Source organism: Labrus mixtus, chromosome 11 (assembly GCF_963584025.1).
Source record: "Labrus mixtus chromosome 11, fLabMix1.1, whole genome shotgun sequence".
NCBI classification, from domain to species: Eukaryota; Metazoa; Chordata; class Actinopteri; order Labriformes; family Labridae; genus Labrus; species Labrus mixtus.
In genome coordinates this window covers 2,632,050-2,651,749 of record NC_083622.1, presented here as the reverse complement: position 1 = coordinate 2,651,749, position 19,700 = coordinate 2,632,050, and the positions used below count along the sequence as shown (strand labels likewise).

At 43.3% G+C, this 19,700-nt stretch overlaps 1 protein-coding gene across 2 annotated transcripts in view; it reads left to right on the top strand.

Annotated features, from left to right (window-relative positions):
* adcy3a (adenylate cyclase 3a) overlaps positions 1 to 19,700 on the top strand; it is a 32,147-nt gene extending 12,447 nt beyond the window's left edge. The window contains exons 4-21 of one of the 2 annotated variants that reach the window (XM_061049560.1): positions 545 to 675; positions 1,121 to 1,232; positions 2,003 to 2,130; positions 4,495 to 4,653; positions 5,916 to 6,081; positions 6,213 to 6,329; positions 7,013 to 7,155; positions 8,317 to 8,478; positions 8,578 to 8,665; positions 9,834 to 9,950; positions 11,486 to 11,778; positions 11,870 to 11,951; positions 13,598 to 13,756; positions 14,033 to 14,179; positions 14,379 to 14,492; positions 15,586 to 15,712; positions 15,974 to 16,098; positions 16,272 to 19,700. In XM_061049560.1, the coding sequence (XP_060905543.1) occupies positions 545 to 675; positions 1,121 to 1,232; positions 2,003 to 2,130; positions 4,495 to 4,653; positions 5,916 to 6,081; positions 6,213 to 6,329; positions 7,013 to 7,155; positions 8,317 to 8,478; positions 8,578 to 8,665; positions 9,834 to 9,950; positions 11,486 to 11,778; positions 11,870 to 11,951; positions 13,598 to 13,756; positions 14,033 to 14,179; positions 14,379 to 14,492; positions 15,586 to 15,712; positions 15,974 to 16,098; positions 16,272 to 16,451 (2,550 nt within the window). In that variant the 3' untranslated portion in view covers positions 16,452 to 19,700. Of the gene's footprint in view, positions 1 to 544; positions 676 to 1,120; positions 1,233 to 2,002; positions 2,131 to 4,494; positions 4,654 to 5,915; positions 6,082 to 6,209; positions 6,330 to 7,012; positions 7,156 to 8,316; positions 8,479 to 8,577; positions 8,666 to 9,833; positions 9,951 to 11,485; positions 11,779 to 11,869; positions 11,952 to 13,597; positions 13,757 to 14,032; positions 14,180 to 14,378; positions 14,493 to 15,585; positions 15,713 to 15,973; positions 16,099 to 16,271 lie in introns of both variants that reach the window. The other variant, XM_061049558.1, reaches the window with a different exon arrangement.

Here is a 19,700-nt window from a genome sequence, read left to right as displayed (position 1 = left end):
TTACCGTCAAATCACTCATTCTGTCCGCTCCAAATGTTAACCCCCCCTCAACAGATAAACATCCTTTACTTGGTGTTGGTCATAGCGCCATCTATTGTTAAAAGCCAGCGCTACCTCTGAAACTTTTGCCCAAAGCTTCACGTGTTTGATGAGAGTCTATAGTGTCTGGATTAATGTTCCTCTCCTCCTCTAGTTGCACCACACCCCACCGACTTGCACTAAGGTGCGAGAGCCCTTTCCCACCTGCTTGTGGTTTTAATAGAAGTCGATTAATTACCTCACGCTGTCCGGCAGTTAGCATCCATGACCCCTGCTTCCTTTGTGCAGTGAGTCTAGTGTTTCCACCACTCCAGTATAATTCACAGCTCACCTTAAAGTTCTAAAGCTGACAAACATTACATTAAAATTCTCCCAATCGATTTGTCCTCCAGTTGTTGTGATGAAGTAAATAAAATAAACATTTGACCCGTTGAGTCTTTCAGTAGAGGAACGTAAGAACAACAGGTTTTGAAGTTTAAAGGAAGTGTCTCTCTGTCGTCCTCAGGAGCGCCTCCTGCTGTCCATCCTGCCGAAGCACATAGCAGACGAGATGCTTCAGGACATGAAGAAGGAGCCCAGTCAGAAGGAGATGCAGCAGTTTAACACCATGTACATGTACCGCCACGAGAACGTCAGGTAACCCTCACACTGTCTCACCTGTCCTACCTGCAGCACAGGTACGCTCAGATTTAACACAGTGTGTGTCTCTCCTGTGTGTGTGTGTGTGTGTGTGTGTGTGTGTGTGTGTGTGTGTGTGTGTGTGTGTGTGTGTGTGTGTGTGTGTGTGTGTGTGTGTGTGTGTGTGTGTGTGTGTGTGTGTGTTGTGTGTCTCTCCTGTGTGTGTGTGTGTGTGTGTGTGTCTCTCCTGTGTGTGTGTGTGTGTGTGTGTGTGTGTGTGTGTGTGTGTGTGTGTCTCTCCTGTGTGTGTCTCTCCTGTGTGTGTGTGTGTGTGTGTGTGTGTGTGTGTGTGTGTGTGTGTGTCTCTCCTGTGTGTGTGTGTGTGTGTGTGTGTGTGTGTGTGTGTGTGTGTGTGTGTGTGTGTGTGTGTGTGTGTGTGTGTGTGTGTGTCTCTCCTGTGCAGCATCCTGTTTGCAGACATCGTGGGTTTCACTCAGCTGTCGTCGTCCTGCAGCGCTCAGGAACTGGTCAAACTGCTGAACGAACTCTTCGCTCGCTTCGACAAACTGGCTGCTGTGAGTCTCTCACACACACACACTCACACACACACTGACACACACACTCACACACACACACACACACACACACTCACACACACTCTGATCTCAGAACTTTTTCCTGTTAATCACTCACACGTGTTTTTCATTCAATTTTCATCTCGTCAAGATAAAAATAAATGTTGGATATCCTGACTGTGAAGATTTCTTCCATCTCTTATTTGATTGGATTAATGGTTCTTAGTTCTTCTGATCAGTCATAGTGAAACTGTTACAGCTGTGTTTATGACTTTCTTACTCACACTGATGACTGCCAGAATCATGACCACCAACAAGCCCTTTTAATTTTTTTAAATATTTTTTAATTATAACTAATATTTTTAAATAATCTATTTTTAAAGCATTTTTTTACGGGAAAATAAGCATTAAAGTATTTAAAATATGTCAACTCTGTGTTTGATTGAAATACATTTAGCCAGCAGAAAGTTACAGAGGATATCCGGCTCTGTTTTAAAAGATGGCTCCCGTCCTTTAAGTGTTGAATTTCAGCTCCTCCCGTCTGGATGTAGGTATAATGTACCATCCTGTAAAACTCAAAGATAAGAGAACAGCTTCGTCCCAGCAGCCATCAGTCAGATAAACAAGACCGAACACAGCAGCGATGTTTTAGAGCAGTTTATTATATTTATTATATTTTTAGTATATTTATTTATCTATACCACAGGTGTGTCAGCTGTTTGAGGATGCAGGTATCATCTCTCCTCTCCCTCTCTCTCTCTCTCTGTCAGAAATACCACCAGCTGAGGATCAAGATCCTGGGCGATTGTTACTACTGTATCTGTGGTCTGCCCGACTACAGGGAGGACCACGCCGCCTGCTCCATCATGATGGGCCTCGCCATGGTGGAGGCCATCTCGTGAGTACAGGAGAGGGGGAAACTGTAAAAGCTGCTTTGTGCTTTGATGTGTTGGCTCGGTCATTGATCTCTCTGATGGGGCTGTTATCGACCCTCTGAGGACCTCAGATGTGAGCGCTGGCTGGCCATCAAAGGTCGAGTGAGGTCAGATTGATCGTGATGCAACATTTTGGTCGGATTCCAGACCGATGGAACGACTTTTACAGGCTCTGATAAATGCTAAATGGACTTGAGCTTTTCTATTCTTCTGACTACTCAAAGCACACCTACACATTCACACACTGATGGTAGAGGCTGATATATAAAGTTACCATCAGAAGTAACTAATCACATTCATACACTGCCGACAAAGCAGCAGGAGCACCTTGGGGTTAAGTGTCTTGCCCAAGCACACTTCAGACATGTTGCTGCAGGAGCTGGGGATTGAACCCTCAACCTTCCAGTTAAAGGCTTTAAATGTGATTTTACACATAAATGTAATAGAAATCAAGTATATCCTCTGAAAATAACTCTGTGAGTCATGACTGTCTACAATGGGTGTAACACCCGAGTCCCACTGTCTGTGATGTTTTCAGAGTTTTCAGAGTCCTATCTTCACTTTGTTTACATCGCCGGGACGGCCGGCTGACTCCTCCCCTCGTGTATAAAAGTTGTTTAATTGAGGGACTAGAGAAAAGAAGAATAACATACTGTACTCACTGCTTAACTGTGTTTCTAGATCACGCTCATTTCAGGTAAATTTACATGCAGTGTGAAGATACGAGCATAATAAAGATCGCTAGCATTAGCATGCTAACACAACAATGCAGCGCGAGTTGTTTTGGGTTTCATGCTGGGGCTCAAGGGCGACATCTGCTGGATCAAAAAAATCACATATAAAGAGCCGATTACTCTACCAACTGAGCCACAGCCGCTCTGACACATAAATAAATAAGACACATCAGAGACTTGTTTCACACACTGTACAGCTTGCAAGATACCAGAATTGAATACTTCAGTAAGATACTAGTAAAAAAAAACACCATCGATACAAGTTTTGATACCATGGCAACAACAGTAGAAGTCTAAGGCGACTTACAGTAAAAAAAAAAAAACTCCTGCATAATGTCTGAATTTCAAAACTGCATCAGCAACGTTTCAGTACAGAAATGTTGTCGATGTATTTGTGAAATTCAGAGAGTGTCATCTCCTCTGCTCCGGTCTTTGTAAGAGTCATGATCAGAACTTTTGCCTCTTTATGAGACGCCCAAAAGACCTGAGAGTTTGATTGGACCGCTGCTGCTCTCTTTCTTTTGCTCGCAGCAGCTTTTGGGTTTAAAAACACGACTGAAGATCTGACTGTAGGTTTCTTTTAAAGGTTTGGTGCTTTTTGATGCAAGTCATAAACGTTAACAGAGATTTTATTGTTTAAAAACATAAAACATGCAGCATCTAAAAGGAGCCACCCCGACCCCACCCCGACCCCGCCCTGACCCCGATGAAGGCCACATAGAATAGTATGTCATATAATGTATAGAATAATATATAGAATAGAATAGAATTATTTTATTGATCCCAAACTTTCCACAATTTCCCAGTTTTGGATCATTAAAGTAATTCTATTCTATTCTATATACAAGCCGAAACGCGTCGGTCTAATAAAGTTGATCTTCATACTTCAAGTGTTGCTGGAGCTTTGTGACCTCCTCAAGCCGTTTCACTCTTCATGCACGTTGGTAGTTGGTGAAGTTGTGCCAGGAAACCATACGCTGCACCCAACAGTTAAAAAGTATCAAAGATTTTGACGACGTAAAGCCAGATTCACATCAGCACCAAACCTCCTAAACATCCAGAATTATTTCAGTGTGAGCTGCAAAGTGTGAACGCAAACAGCCACAATTCACCTCGACTTTCCCCAGAATTTCCCAGCCCGCCTTTTGTCTTATGTCTGTGTGAAGCAGGTATGAGCTGAGGTGAGAACATGGGGTCTAATCCTCAGCTGAGTATTAGAATAGAAAAGTTTGGCTGTGTGAATAGAGGCTCATTTTCCCTGAAGAGGTCTTCATGCTGATTTTCAGGAGACGTGTTTTTCAGATTAAACAAAAAGTAATGCAGCAGTGTTCATTAAAGTTGATGAAAGAAGTCATGGCTGTCACCTCTGTTCACCTGTAGTAAAGGTGTGATGTATTCACACATCAGGAGAATAACTGTAATCTTCATACGTTTTCCTTTAGTCCCTTAAAGTACCTGGTCCTGTTTTTTTAAGATTCCTCCTTCCTGTGTTTGAGGTGTAATGGTGGTCAGAGGTTTGAAACCGGAACAGATCTGAACAAAACCAGAATCTGTCTTGTCTTCATGTGTCTATGCTCTGTTACTCGTCCACAGGTACGTCAGAGAGAAGACTCAGACTGACGTGGACATGCGTGTGGGGGTCCACAGCGGGACGGTCCTGGGGGGAGTTCTGGGTCAGAAGCGGTGGCAGTACGACGTCTGGTCCACCGACGTCACCGTGGCCAACAAGATGGAGGCCGGAGGGATACCGGGGTGAGAGCAGAGAACACTCACTGAACACTCACTGTTAGATACAGATGGATGTGGTGAAACTGTAACCATGGCAACAAAACGAAAACATTTGAGGTTGATGGTTTTAGTACGGGTTCAGTAAAACAGGAAAAAAAGAACTCCTGAATGCATGCAGTAACTTCTGCAGGTTTCTCTGATTTATTCAGAATGAACAGTAGTGCACGCTACAGTTTGATCCATCATGTGTCGACTTGTGAAACATGTAGGTAGGATGATGCAAAAATAAAAAGCCAGCACAAAAAGAAACATCTCTAAGTATGAAATGTAAAGATTGTAAAATAGATGACAAAATAAAATAGGTGTCTTTAGGAGCAATGTTTCATATTCATGATGAACCTGTGAGTCTAAGAAGTTTGTATTCAAATCTTAAAGGTGCACAAGGATCACTCCGAGTGGATTAAAATGTGCGATCACATCATAACTGTTCCTGTACCCGGGTAAGGCAGGAACCTCGACCGGCTTATGTGAACACGAGATGGGATTTAGAGATAGGACAGTGGATAGAGCCAGAAATCAAGGAGAGAGAGAGAGAGGAATGACATGCAGGAAAGGAGCCACAGGTCGGATTTGAACCTGAGCCGCCCGCTTGGAGGACTACAGCCTCCATACATGGGACGCGCTCACTAACCACTGCGCCACCAGCGCCCCAGCCCGAGCACTTTTAATAAATACTTGAAGTCCAGGACGTCTACTACTGCATAAAAACAAATTAGCGTCAGGAATGTCGTCCACCCTCTCTGCTCTCACATCCTTCATCACCCTTTTTTTAAAACAGTAGTGATAATCTGTTGGACACCTCTCCCTGGCTTCAGTGACTGGCCCCTCTGGGTGATACTGTCTTATATTCACCGGCATGTTCAACTCGTTCCCAACGACATACCCCACTGAGAACTCTGAAGTTTCCCCGCACAACCGATTTAAAGAAGACGGCGGGTCTTCCAGCTTGTGCTGTGTCACTATTGGTGTGTTTGTTGTTCAATAGCCGTTGGTAAAAAAAAAAAAAGGTTCAGAGCTTTACTACAACCTTGATTGCGGTGTGAATACCGCCATGTGTGACTGCCTTTTGTCTCCACTCAGACTTATTCATTGTTTGATTGCATGAAGCGTGACGTCTGTACCGTACTCAAGCCGTTACAACCCTACACACATTCACATTCATGCTAACTGTTAGCATGTCGCTGCTTTTAATCTTTGACCCCTCTGTGTGTGTGTGTGTGTGTCAGGCGTGTCCACATCTCTCAGAGCACCATGGAGTGTCTGCACGGAGAGTTTGACATCGAGCCGGGAGACGGAGGAGAGCGCTGCGACTACCTGAGGGAGCGCGGCATCGAGACGTACCTGGTGGTGGTTCCTAAAGGACCCGTGGGCAAGAACGGCATCAACGGAGTGGTGAGTGAAAAAAAAACCAACGACAGACACAGACACACACACAGTGCAGGGATCTGGATATCTTTACATGACTTTCACTCTCTGCCTCCTCTTTGTTTGTTTTTGTTTTGTTTGTTCGTTTACATCAGAAGCTGTCTGTGACGTCATCCAATGGAAACTCTCCGCTGCTGATCAACACCACAGAGTGTAACGGAAGCGTGAACACGGCCTGCACCACGCCCGAGGAGCCCGAGGAGCTCGACACCAAGGTAACAGAGAAACATGTACCGGTGATATTCAGCAGAACCCGTGCAAAGTTTCAACCTGAGGACGTCGCTAATTTATTTAACCGGGAGAAACTGAATTTCATTATATTGAGTTGAAGCCTTAATTCACAAAGATTCCTCTGAACATCATTCTTCTTATCTTCTAGTTCCTTAAGTGCATCAGTTAAGAAATAACAGAATATACACAAGGGTGTCATCTGCATAAAATGTATTTTTGTATCCGTTACGTTGCTATACTTATGTGGACCCAGTATGGACTCCTGTGGGACACCATTTACATGTTTGATCTAAGAACAGAGTGATCAGAAGTGTCAAAGAAGTTAGATTAGTCTAGAAAAAGCGCAGCACAGTTTTCAGTGTAACGGAAGCGTGAACGCGGCCTGCACCACGCCCGAGGAGCCCGAGGAGCTCGACACCAAGGTAACAGAGAAGCATTTACTGGTGATATTCAGCAGAACCCGTGTAAAGTTTCAACCTGAGGACATCACAAACATACACAGCAGATTTCCTATAAATCCTTCATGCTGTTCCTTCATCTGTAAATAACATGTTGATTGATTGTAAATGTTTGTGGCAGTTTATTTGAAGCTGACTAATATCAGTGATTTGGTACTCATACCATTGAAAGGAGATATAGGACTGTAAACTTGTTCTGTGGTCTTCAGGTGGTGAACCCATCGTTCCCGAACCCTCGGCGGAGGCTGCGTCTGAGAGACCTGGCTGAGAGAGTGATCGACGCCCAGGAGAACGAGCAGGAGCTGAACAAGCTGCTGAACGAGGCTCTGCTGGAGAGAGAGACGGTGCAGGCGTAAGAGACACCCCCCCCCCCCCCCCCCCCCCCCCACTCTCTGAAACATGAAGAAACACTGATTATACATCACCTTAATGATAACTCTTCTCTGTCTGAAACATGAAGAAACACTGATTATACACCACCTTAATGATAACTCTTCTCTGTCTGAAACATGAAGAAACACTGATTATACACCACCTTAATGATAACTCTTCTCTGTCTGAAACATGAAGAAACACTGATTATACACCACCTTAATGATAACTCTTCTCTGTCTGAAACATGAAGAAACACTGATTATACACCACCTTAATGATAACTCTTCTCTGTCTGAAACATGAAGAAACACTGCTTTACATATTTTAAAGAAACATCCCTACTCTCAGACTTCAGCCCTATCCAGACTGCAGTTTCAAACTGCGATATTTACGCCCCTGGTGCACAGAGGGGTATCGTCTGTGTAGCTAGTAACAGAGGTGTTACAGCGGTGAGACAGGATCAGCTGAGCCAGCGGGGGAGCACAGCGCTGTGTGTGTGTGTGCATGTCTGACTGTGTGTGTATGTGAAGCTCCCGCTGTGCCGTGCTTCCACAGCCCCCAAATGTAATGTTAACTCACAGACTGGGACACAGATATTACTCCTTCTTGAAATCAGTATAAATCTTGACTGAGCTTAGTTATGACACTTTTGCGACTCGTTCACTACTTTGTTTTGATTAAGACCCATTAAGATGCGCTGATTACACATAGACAAGAGACCAGGTTGTGAACACTTGGTGGATCATATCTTTTTCTCCATCAAACTTCTTCCCGAAAAAAACGTCCTTTCTCACATTTTCCTCTAAAATCTAAACCTGGGTCCTGTTTTTACTCATTTAGGGTTCTAAGTGTCCAACAGGTACAAACATTTTGAGAGCCTCATCCTGATTTCTTCAGCCTCAGTGATACAGGTTATTAAATGATACTGAGCTCATGTTGCACTAATTTATCAAAAAACAGTTGATCCTTAGTTTGACGTTGATTCATATAATGCACAAACAATGTTAGAAGCCGGTAGAGGCTGTCAGTTCTCAGTGGTGTAATAATGAATTTAATGCACTGTTTTGGTGTGAATATTAAAGGATCATCAACGTAACAGAGTTTTTTTTCTCTCTGGTTCTCTTGTGTGTGTTTTCAGTCTGAAGGGGAAACACACCAACAGGCTCTCTCTGAGGTTTGTGGACCCGGACCTGGAGACCCGGTACTCTGTGGAGAAGGAGAAGCAGAGCGGAGCGGCTTTCTGCTGCTCCTGTGTGGTGCTGCTCTTCACTGCAGCCATGGAGGCCCTCATAGACCCCTGGTCAGAGTCTGCACACACGCTGCTTTATAAACATGTTGGATTAATGTCACACAGGAGCTGCATCATTGTAAACGTGTGTGTGTGTGTGTGCTTTAACAGGCTGATTGCAAACTACATCACGTTTGCTGTGGGAGAAGTTCTGCTGCTCGTCCTGACGATCTGTTCTCTGGCTGCCATCTTCCCCAGAGTGAGTTACCAGTTTCCTGTTTTTTGTTGACACGGCTAAACACGGTCTCACAGCAGCAGCGGGTAAACAATGGTCGAGTGTGGCTAACATAAGCAGAGATGGCACCGCCAGCCTCCGGTCCTCCCTGCAGGTTGTGGTTATGCATTGTTTCTGTGGAGTGGCCAGTTTAAACCGACAAATCAGGAAGATGAATGCAATTTATACCATTACAACATCATGATAAGTGTGCAAAGTTTCAAGACTTTTTGGACTGCTCCTTTAACATGTTCTATCTGATACGGATATTTAAGCTGGACACACAGACACAGAAAGTGATAAGGTGATTTTAAAATGGCTCTATGTACTGTATGTACTGTCACACTGGTGTACAACACACACACACACACACACACACACACACAGAGGTCGGTGTGTGTATGGTTCGGTCGTTTTGCATTAAGCAGAGCTTTTGATTTCACCTCATCATGGAAAGTCAGAGTTATTGATAAGCATCAGCAGCAGCAGTGAAGTCAGTCAGAGCCACGCACACAGTCAGCTAATCGATCACACACACACACACACACACACACACACACACACACACACACACACACACACACACTGAGACGATGTGAATGATGCTCTGAGCCGCTCTCTGCTCATCAATATGAGCTGTAATATGACAGAGCCTCGGGCCTACAGACCATTTCCATGAACACAGTCAGTCCATTAACGGTCACGTGTCTGAATGTGAGCTCTGAGCTCTGTCAATGCTGACATTCAGACATGTCATACACACTGCATCAGGAATAAAAAATAAAAACACGTGTTCATGATAACTTTGATAACGTTTGCTTTCAGGCGTCCCCGATCCAGGATATCTGTGGTTTGGTCAACACGTGTTCAGACCTGTAGAGTCAATTCTTAATGCTTTGTCACGTGCAAAGCAACAAATAACTTTTTTAAATGCTCGTTTTTTTTAATGTCGTTTGGTTTGAAAATGTCTGATTTAATGTTAGGACGTCAGAATATCAACAGTCATAGTCCTCACACAGCAACATGTGAATACTCAACTTAAGTATAAAAAAACATAAACTTCATGAATGACGTCGTTCTGCATGACTCCAGTCATTGTGTTAAAGTGCTAAACATTCCTAAATGGATTTCTATGTGTGTGTGTGTGTGTCAGGTGTTTCCCAAGAAGCTGGTGTCCTTCTCCACCTGGATCGACCACACCCGCTGGGCTCGGAACACCTGGGCCATGGCGGCCATCTTTATCCTCACTATGGCCGACATCATTGACATGGTGAGCTGATTGTTACATTAACTCTCTACTTCTAAATGTTTAAGGACAGATTGCTCTGATAATTAAAACCAGGTATTTGTAAATTTAAGACATTTTTGATCACCTCGTTGATTAAAGTAACATTCTGATAAACACTCAGCTAATTTCTTTAACCTGGAGAAATGAATCAATTTCATTGTATTGAGTTTATGTCTTAATTCACAAAGATTCCTCTGAACATCATTCAAATGATATCCTAGTTCCTTACGGGCATCAGTTATGAAATAACAGAATATACACAAGGGTGTCATCTGCATAAAATGTATTTTTGTATCCGTTACGTTGCTATACTTATGTGGACCCAGTATGGACTCCTGTGGGACACCATTTGCATAAAATGTATTTTTGTATTAGTAACATTGCTAAAATAGTCGTTGTGGATACTATAAATAAAAAGTACAGTAGACCCAGTATGGACTCCTGCGGGACACCATTTACATGTTTGATATAAGAACAGAGTGATCAAAAGTGTCAAAGAAGTTAGATTAGTCTAGAAAAAGCGCCACACGGTTTGTTACATTGCTACATTTTAAGGTTTATTTTAGGACAGTAAATAGAGACAGAGACAGAGGGGAATGACATGCGGGATAGGAGCCACAGGTCAGTTTGAACCCAGGCTGCCCGCTTGTAGGACTATATCCGAGTCGTAGTCAGCTAAATTAAAAATGTACGGAGAGGCATTTCATAGAGAATTGCGATTAGAAAGTCACTGGCAATTATTTGAAAAAACTGAAATATTCTCCGGGGGGAGATTTCTCACACACACTGTATGTACATAGTTTGTTAGCTTGATGCTAACACATACAGAAATTGAAATTGCTCAAACAGGCTCACTGTACAGATTAAGTATCAGTGTATCCGTACTTTTATTGTTGAAATAAACATGACAAGGTACAAGTGGCAAAAAGAAAGTGAGAGGAAGACATAAGAGACAATACGCAGACAATGCACAAACATACAAACAATAATGCTTGTACGATCTATTTTTCCAAATAATATTAAGCAAAATCATCAGACTGTATGCAGTCTGAGTAGAATCTATCATTCCTTAAATCAAGAGATTATGAGTTAGTTCCTTAATCGCTACAGTTGCGTCACCTGAAAGATCGTGTTTTCTTCTTCTTTTGTTATTTAATGGCGCAAAGTAAACATTGTTCAGATGCACTAAAGCCACCATCTGGCGGTCGTACTGCATGTCAACCAGGCGCCAGTCATTTTAAAAAAAGAACGTTTTTCGGATGAGATTAAAGTGTCATGAAGACTTTGACTACTGTTTTTTATCTGTAACTGAAGTACAAGTCATTAAAAGTGCCATGAGGATTAGACTCCTTTAATTGATTACATCAGCCATACAATCCCTCAGCTAAAACTTAGAGTTCTGATATGTCACTTTATTTGTTTGAGGTTAATGGATTTTTATGAAGCTGCTGAAGAAAAACTTTAGAAGTAGTTTTGAGTTTGGATGTGATGAATCTCTCTCTCTCTCCTCCGTCCAGCTGAGCTGTCTGCCTAAAGTCTCAGCCTCAGGCAGCCCCACTGTGGGCCCCTCCTCCTCCTCCTCCTCCTCATCCTCCTCCTTATCCAGCCCTGACGGTTGCCATGACAACCCTAAATACTACAGCTACATCGCTGTGCTGGCCCTGATGGCCACGACCATGCTGGTTCAGGTGAGTCACATGGTGAAGCTCACGCTGATGCTGCTCATCACCGTGGCAACCGGCATCGTCAACATCTACAGCTGGAGGGAAATCTTCGACCGCTACGACTCGGCCCGCTTCCAGGACTACAGGTGAGACAGGAAGCAGATTCATGTGGTTTGTTACTTTAACAGACGGTCATTACAAACAGAAGTGACCACATGTCTGTGTTTCTCCGATCAGGTCCTCCCTGGTTCCCTCCAAGTTCACCATGTCAGTGATGATCTTCATCATGATGGTCAGCTTCTACTATTTCTCCAGACATGTAAGTCAGCTTCTAACATGTCAGTTCACATAAAGAAAACAGGTGTACTACAAATGTTGTGGTTTGATCCCAACCTTCAGACGGGATCAAACATTCTGATCTGTGATGGAAACAAAACTGGAAAAATAAGATGTACTTAGCATGACGTTTCAGGAACACTTTCCCGCATGCCTGATTCACCTACTTCTTCTTCAAACCCACTTACACCGATGCTTTCTTATCTGGACTTGGGATTAGTTCTTAACTAAGAACAAAACATAGGAACTCTCAACATCAGACTCATGCAGGGTTGAGTACTGATATGCCCGTGCAAAATGTTGGTCACTTTATTTACTTAAAGGCTTTATATGTGATTTTTCACACTTAAATGTAGAAATCAAGTGTATCCTCTGAAAATAACTCTGTGAGTCATGACTGTCTACAATGGGTGTAACACCCGAGTCCCACTGTCTGTGATGTTTTCAGAGTTTTCAGAGTCCTATCTTCAGTTTGTTTACATCGCCGAGATGGCCGGCTGACTCCTCCCCTCGCGAATAAAAGTTGTTTAATTGAAGGACTAGAGAGAAGAAGAATAACATACTGTACTCACTGCTTAACTGTGTTTCTAGATCACGCTCATTTCAGGTAAATTTACATGAAGTGTGAAGATACGAGCATAATAAAGATCACTAGCATTAGCATGCTAACACAACAATGCACCGCAAGTTGTTTTGGTTTCATGCTGGTGCTCAAGGGCGACATCTGCTGGATCAAAAAATCACATATAAAGCCTTTAATGTTTCCTCTTAAAAAAAACGTTTTATTTATTAATAATCATTTAAATTTAGCCAATGTTTATTTAATTTTCTTTATTAAATATTACCGCACACCTTGTGGTTGCATCATGATTCATTCTACGGAGGTTCACACTCACCATCAATGGCACTATATGGTGCCACTGTCATTGCTAATTGTAGACTGATGCATTTGTTAGTAGACGTTCAGCACCCATATTTTGAAAAGTAAAATATGCACATTTTTAACCCATTAGTCAGTTATTGTTTTTTTAAAGGTCACATATTCTCCTCCTCTTCTTCAGTTTAAATAAGTCTCAGAGCTCCTCAAAACATGTGTGTGAAGTTTCTTGTTCTAAATCCACTCTGATCCTGTATTTGATCATGCCTATAAACCCCTCTATTTCAGCCCTGCTCAGAACAGGCTGTTTCTGTGTCTGTACCTTTAAATATGTAAATGAGCTGTGTCTGACCACGCCCCCTCTCTGGAAGGGCTCGGGTGTACTCGGTGCTTTCTCGCTCCATGTCCTATTGTTTACGGTAAGAAGGCAGACTCAGAGGGCAGAACAAACACCTAGCTGTGGGAGTGTCACCCACCTGGGGGGAGGGGCTACTGCCCTTTGTGATGTCATGAAGGGAAAATCTCCAAACGGCCTGTTTGAGCACACATTTTCTGAAAAGTGGAGCAGGGAAAAGACGGAGAGGATGGACTTTTCTCATCTTTAAGGCAGCAGAAAGCTACTGACCAACAAACATCTGAGCTACAATCAGAGGCCCTTTATTTCTTGTAGTTGATGAAAATATTTAGACAGAAAGACTTGCAAATACAAACAAGTTGACGTCACACTCCTGGTCTGCGTATTGTTCCTTCAGGTGGAGAAACTGGCCCGCACTCTGTTCCTGTGGAAGATCGAGGTCCATGAACAGAAGGAGAAAGTTTACGAGATGAGACGCTGGAACGAAGCTCTGGTGACCAACATGCTGCCCGAACACGTCGCTCGACACTTCCTGGGCTCCAAGAAGAGAGACGAGGTGAGAGAGTCACACACACACACACACACACACACACACACACACACACACACAGACACTAACACACACACAAGGTCAATTATATCATGACACCAGATTTAAAACAATCTTGTCAAATTAAATAATATCAACATCACAACAACAAAAATAGAAATCCTGGACGTCAAAATTGCTCTCTCCAGCTTTTGTGTTGAAAATGTGACTTAAGATCTGCAGTTATTTGAAGCTTTCTAACAGAATGACTTTTCGTATTTCATTCGTTTCTCTGTGTTCCAGGAGCTGTACAGTCAGTCGTACGATGAGATCGGAGTCATGTTTGCCTCCATCCCAAACTTCTCCGACTTCTACACCGAGGAGAGCATCAACAACGGCGGGATCGAGTGTCTCCGCTTCCTCAACGAGATCATCTCGGACTTCGACAGTGTGAGTGTCTCGAGTTGAAGACTCAGTTTAAGACCGTGGACGAATTAAAATCCCATTCACCAATTATCCTGCTGACATTACAGCGTTAACATTAGCTAACATTAGCTTCTGACGAAAACGACAGTAGTTGTTTGAAATGGTCTCATTTCCAGTTTTTGTAACCCTAAACATCTGTCTGTGAAACATCTGTCCCTGTCAGCTGCTGGATGAGCCTCAGTTTCGCTGCATCACCAAAATAAAGACGATCGGCAGCACGTACATGGCCGCTTCAGGAGTCACTCCAGACGTCAGCAACGGATACAGCTGCATGAAGGTGTGTGTGTGTGTGTGTGTGTGTGTGTGTGTGTGTGTGTGTGTGTGTGTGTGTGTGTGTGTGTGTGTGTGTGTGTGTGTGTGTCTTTGTGTCTCAGTGTGTCAGTATGTAGTCGAAGTTTTAGTCATAGTCAGATCAATAATTAAATCTGTAGTTTTAAGATGTAGTTTTGACTTGTAGTTGTAACTGTATCTAGAGTTTAACCTTCAGTTTCAGTTGTAGTGGAACTTGTAGTTTGATCTATAGCTGTAGCTGTAGTTGTAGTTCTAGCTGTGTCTGTAGTCTGACCTGTAGTTTTATCTTTCTATTTTTATTCGTAGCTATTTAAGTTGTTGTAGTTGTAGCTTAGCTGTATGCTAACCTGTAGTTTGATCTGTATGCTAACCTGTAGTTTGCTCTGTATGCTAACCTGTAGTTTGATATGTATGCTAACCTGTAGTTTGCTCTATATGCTAACCTGTAGTTTGCTCTGTATGCTAACCTGTAGTTTGCTCTATATGCTAACCTGTAGTTTGCTCTGTATGCTAACCTGTAGTTTGATATGTATGCTAACCTGTAGTTTGCTCTGTATGCTAACCTGTAGTTTGCTCTGTATGCTAACCTGTAGTTTGATCTGTATGCTAACCTGTAGTTTGCTGTGTATGCTAACCTGTAGTTTCATATGTATGCTAACCTGTAGTTGTATTTGTATGCTAACCTGTAGTTTGCTCTGTATGCTAACCTGTAGTTTGCGCTGTATGCTAACCTGTATTTGTATTTGTATGCTAACCTGTAGTTTGCTCTGTATGCTAACCTGTAGTTTGCGCTGTATGCTAACCTGTAGTTTCATATGTATGCTAACCTGTAGTTGTATTTGTATGCTAACCTGTAGTTTGCTCTGTATGCTAACCTGTAGTTTGCTCTGTATGCTAACCTGTAGTTTGTCTGTATGCTAACCTGTAGTTTGCTCTGTATGCTAACCTGTAGTTTGCTATGTAGTTGTATTTGTATGCTAACCTGTAGTTTGCGCTGTATGCTAACCTGTAGTTTGCTCTGTATGCTAACCTGTAGTTTGCTCTGTATGCTAACCTGTAGTTTGTTTTGCGTCGCTCAGAAGGAGGATCAGTCGGACAGAGAGCGATGGCAGCACCTGGCTGACCTCGCAGACTTCGCTCTGGCCATGAAGGTCACCCTGATGAACATTAACTACCAGTCCTTCAACAACTTCATGCTGCGCATCGGTACGTCGTTAACCCTTTACTCATCATGTTTGATGTTTTTACTGCTGTCAGTCAGGTTTATTTAATCAGTTTTATCAGAAAAACGGAGGGCTCTCAATCAATACAATAACTAACGATGACGTTGAGGCTGGCGGGGAATCATGGGAGTTCTCTCTGACAATAAAGAGCTAGATTGAAAATAAGGATTCGAGTCTGGTTCTCTCAGGTAAGGTCTTAACAGTCGATAATTTTTCATACATTCATGACTTCTGATTCCTGCAGGTCTGAATAAAGGCGGAGTGTTAGCAGGTGTGATCGGGGCGAGGAAACCCCACTACGACATCTGGGGGAACACTGTGAACGTGGCGAGTCGTATGGAGTCCACGGGGGTGATGGGAAACATCCAGGTACACATCCCGACTTCACTGCACCGCTCTGATCAAAGACACTGATTCCACCACTCACACAGTAAAATAAATGTTTAATAAGTAACAATCTGAAAGCAGGGTGATGTACTGTGTGTGTGTGTGTGTGTGTGTGTGTGTGTGTGTGTGTGTGTGTGTGTGTGTGCTGCCCCCAGGTGGTGGAGGACTGCTACAACATCCTGAAGGAGTACGGTTTCCGCTTCGTGAGGAGGGGGCCGATCTTTGTGAAGGGGAAAGGAGAACTGCTGACGTTCTTCTTAAAGGGACGAGACAAACAGGGTTCATTCATCAACGGCTCCTCCGTCACGCTGCCACACCAGGTGGTGGACAGCTAAGGAGCGCACACACACACACACACACACACACACACACACACACACACACACACTCACACACGATCACTGTCTATGGAGAGAGATTCGGTCCAGCAGAGATCGTTTAGAAATCTAAATATCATGTTGGATGAGTCACACTGAATGTAATACAGCTTCATGCTAACATGCTAACCATGCTAACTCAAGTGTCGGTGACGATCTGCACTCACAGCTGCTCCTGCTGCTGTCAATCAAAAACTAATCAATCGTGATACAGCTACAAAGAAAATCCAAAACTTTAACACTCGACCTCGTTCAGTTTTATTTAATGCAAAACTGAAGGAAATGAATTTAATCAAACTGACGCGAGTTAAATAATGTGATTGATGCTATCTCTTTAAATAGACGTCGTACAGATTCACACATATGGAAGCCCTGAGCGGACAAACATCGTTACGCTCTAATTTTGTCTATTTTCCTGTGATAACGAGTAAATTCCTGGTTATTTTAACTGATTGATCGTTACCTCGTTGGTTTTCTGATAACAACTGAATTTTGTGAGATCTCCAAAAATTGGCTGGAATTAACTCTTTATCACAGGAAAACAGAGAACATAAAATCAATGGATGTATTTCCACTTAGGGCTTCCGTACACACACACACACACACACACACACACACACACACACACACACTCACTCAGTGCCATCCCCTCCTCACACTAACACTACCTGACTTCTGGACACCTGGTCTCACTGCTGGGCCTCAGCCCTCATCTCCAGAACTCTTCCATGAACCTGAACCTGCTGACTCTGATGATGAGGAGGAGGAGGATGAGGAGGAGGGAGGGGGAGGACATGTAGGACGTGGACCAATGAGAGTCCAGCATGTGACACACACACCTGACCCCGTGTGGTCGGTGTGTAAAAGAGTGTGTGCGTCGCTCACAGTGTATTTTTTTTCCCCGCGGGTAAAGTATTGTTTCTAAAAACTGATCCAGGATGAGGTCTCTGGATTCTGGAAGTTTCTGCTCTGAACCATGAAGGACGACACACTGTGTGTGTGTTATGTGTGTGTAATGTGTGTTTGAGGGGAGGGGAGGGGGGTAGAAATATTTAAAAAAAACAAAAAACGATTGTGGATCGATGGAAGTGCCTCTCACAGCCGATCACCATGTTTTCATTCATCTGAAGGATCCCACTGCTCCCCCTACAGGCAGGAGGACGTCACTGCACCGCTGTTAGAGGAGCGTTACAGTTTATTACAACTTCTAAATGTTAGTCAGATGGTTTGGATCGGAGGTTTTTTACAAAAGTGTGTGAAAGGGAGAATCCCTCGCTGATATTTAAGAGAGATGAAGTTTATATTTTTCACATTTTTATCTGCAGACGTTTAAATAAAGTATCCAGTTAATTAGTCGTCCTAGTTTGGGGTTAATATGTGCAAATCTTATTTTGACGACTTCACAGCAGACAGAGCCTCGCACCCCCCCTGAAATCTTTGCCCCCCCCAAGGGAAGCCCAGACCCAAGTTTGGGATGATCTTAAAAATGTTGTAATAAACTGTAATGTTCCTTTTACTTCATGTTTGTTTTAAGTGAAAAGAAGAGTGAAACGAAGGAATGTGAATTAAACAGAAATGATGGATGTAAACCTGAACATGTTTGCAGCCTGTGTTTCCTCCTGGTGTTAACATGATGCGACGTCCCATTCTGAGGTCATTAAACATCACAGGCTTCTTCACTGAGGTCACATCTCAGCATGAGGAGAGTCAGACCACCTCAACATTTAGTTTTTTGTTGATTCTGTTTGTTCTTCTTGGACCTGTGTAATCACTTCTTGTGGGGAAAGATTCACCTGATTCACCTGATCGTCTGACGTGCAGCTTCACAGAGCAGGAAGCAGGACACGTCCTTAATCTGTTCAGACTTTAGAGATATATTTCACACCTGCAGCAGAATATCCAGACACAGACGTCATGTTAACCCCAGCTGGAAACCGGCTTAACTTTCTGTCTTTTTTTTTTTCTTTTTTTTTTGATACGTTAATGTGTTTAAGTTCAGGAGTTTGGGGATATGATGAAGTGCAGTATGAAGTATGCAGGTGGAAAAATGGACATCTGTCAATACCTTTTAAAGGGTAGTTCCAATATTTTAAAACCGGGCTTTTTCATTCATTTCGGGGTCTGAAGGTCTTAAAGGCACGCAAAGAGTTTGATTGGTTCCAGTAGATGTCGTCATCAGCCTGCAGCAGTGAAACAGTCTGTGATGCTGCAGCGTGATCTTTGTGGGCGAATGTGTCGAAGTGAAGGCTGCAGGATGAAGCGATCTTCACCCCTCCTTAAAGCGAGCTCTGAAGCTGCTGTTTGGACCGGGTTACAGGTTGACTGCGCGGCCCGTGATTGTGACATCACACCAAATATGAAGGCATGAGGGAAACCTCCTGACGGTGTGAATTTATTAACGATATTTGATTGGACAGCAGCAGTGCCATACAGGAGAATGAACAGACCCCTCATCGGTTCATGTTATATATAAGGGGTGTGGGGGGGGTTTGAGGGGGGTGTCTTTAGTTCTGTCTTCTGCTGATTGTGAAGGTCATTAGTGTCTCTTGTAGGACGGAATCAAAGTGCAATAGTTTCTTCTTCTACAAACCCGAGTCCCTCCTCTCTGAAGCAGACGTTCAGCCCCTCCCCCGACTCATATTTTTATACAGTAGTTTAGTTCTATTATAAAGAAGGAGAGGAGGCTGTACATAGATTTTACACAGTTCAGATGTCTGCAGACACCGCTGATGTTTTCTTACATGTGAAAGTGCCAACGACAGAGAGCAGGATGGTTCAGATGTTAAAGCCACACAACATGGACCGCTCCTGGTTTATATTTAAAGAATCTCAGGCTGAGCGGGGCGGGGCGGGGGGGAGCACTTTGAATAATGTGTCCTAGTTCTGTTTTTTTCTGGTCCTGGTTTTTCGGTCTGTGCAGACTTTTTTTTTTTTTAGAGCTAAGAACCAACACGCGTCGACTTAAAAGTGCCATGTGTAGGGTGAGCGGGGCGGCGGTGGTTCAAACATGAGTCAGTGTGTGTTTCTGGATGTCGTCAGATTTGATTCCTCGTCTCGGTTTTTAGTGGACTGGATTAGACCTCCCTGTAGGTTCGGGTCTGCTGTAGTCCTGTTTTTTTCAAGAACGTCTCAGTCGATGTGCCCTCTTTTCATTTCAGTCGTTTGTCATCATAATGTAAGTTGATAAATAAAGTTGGATAAAGACGA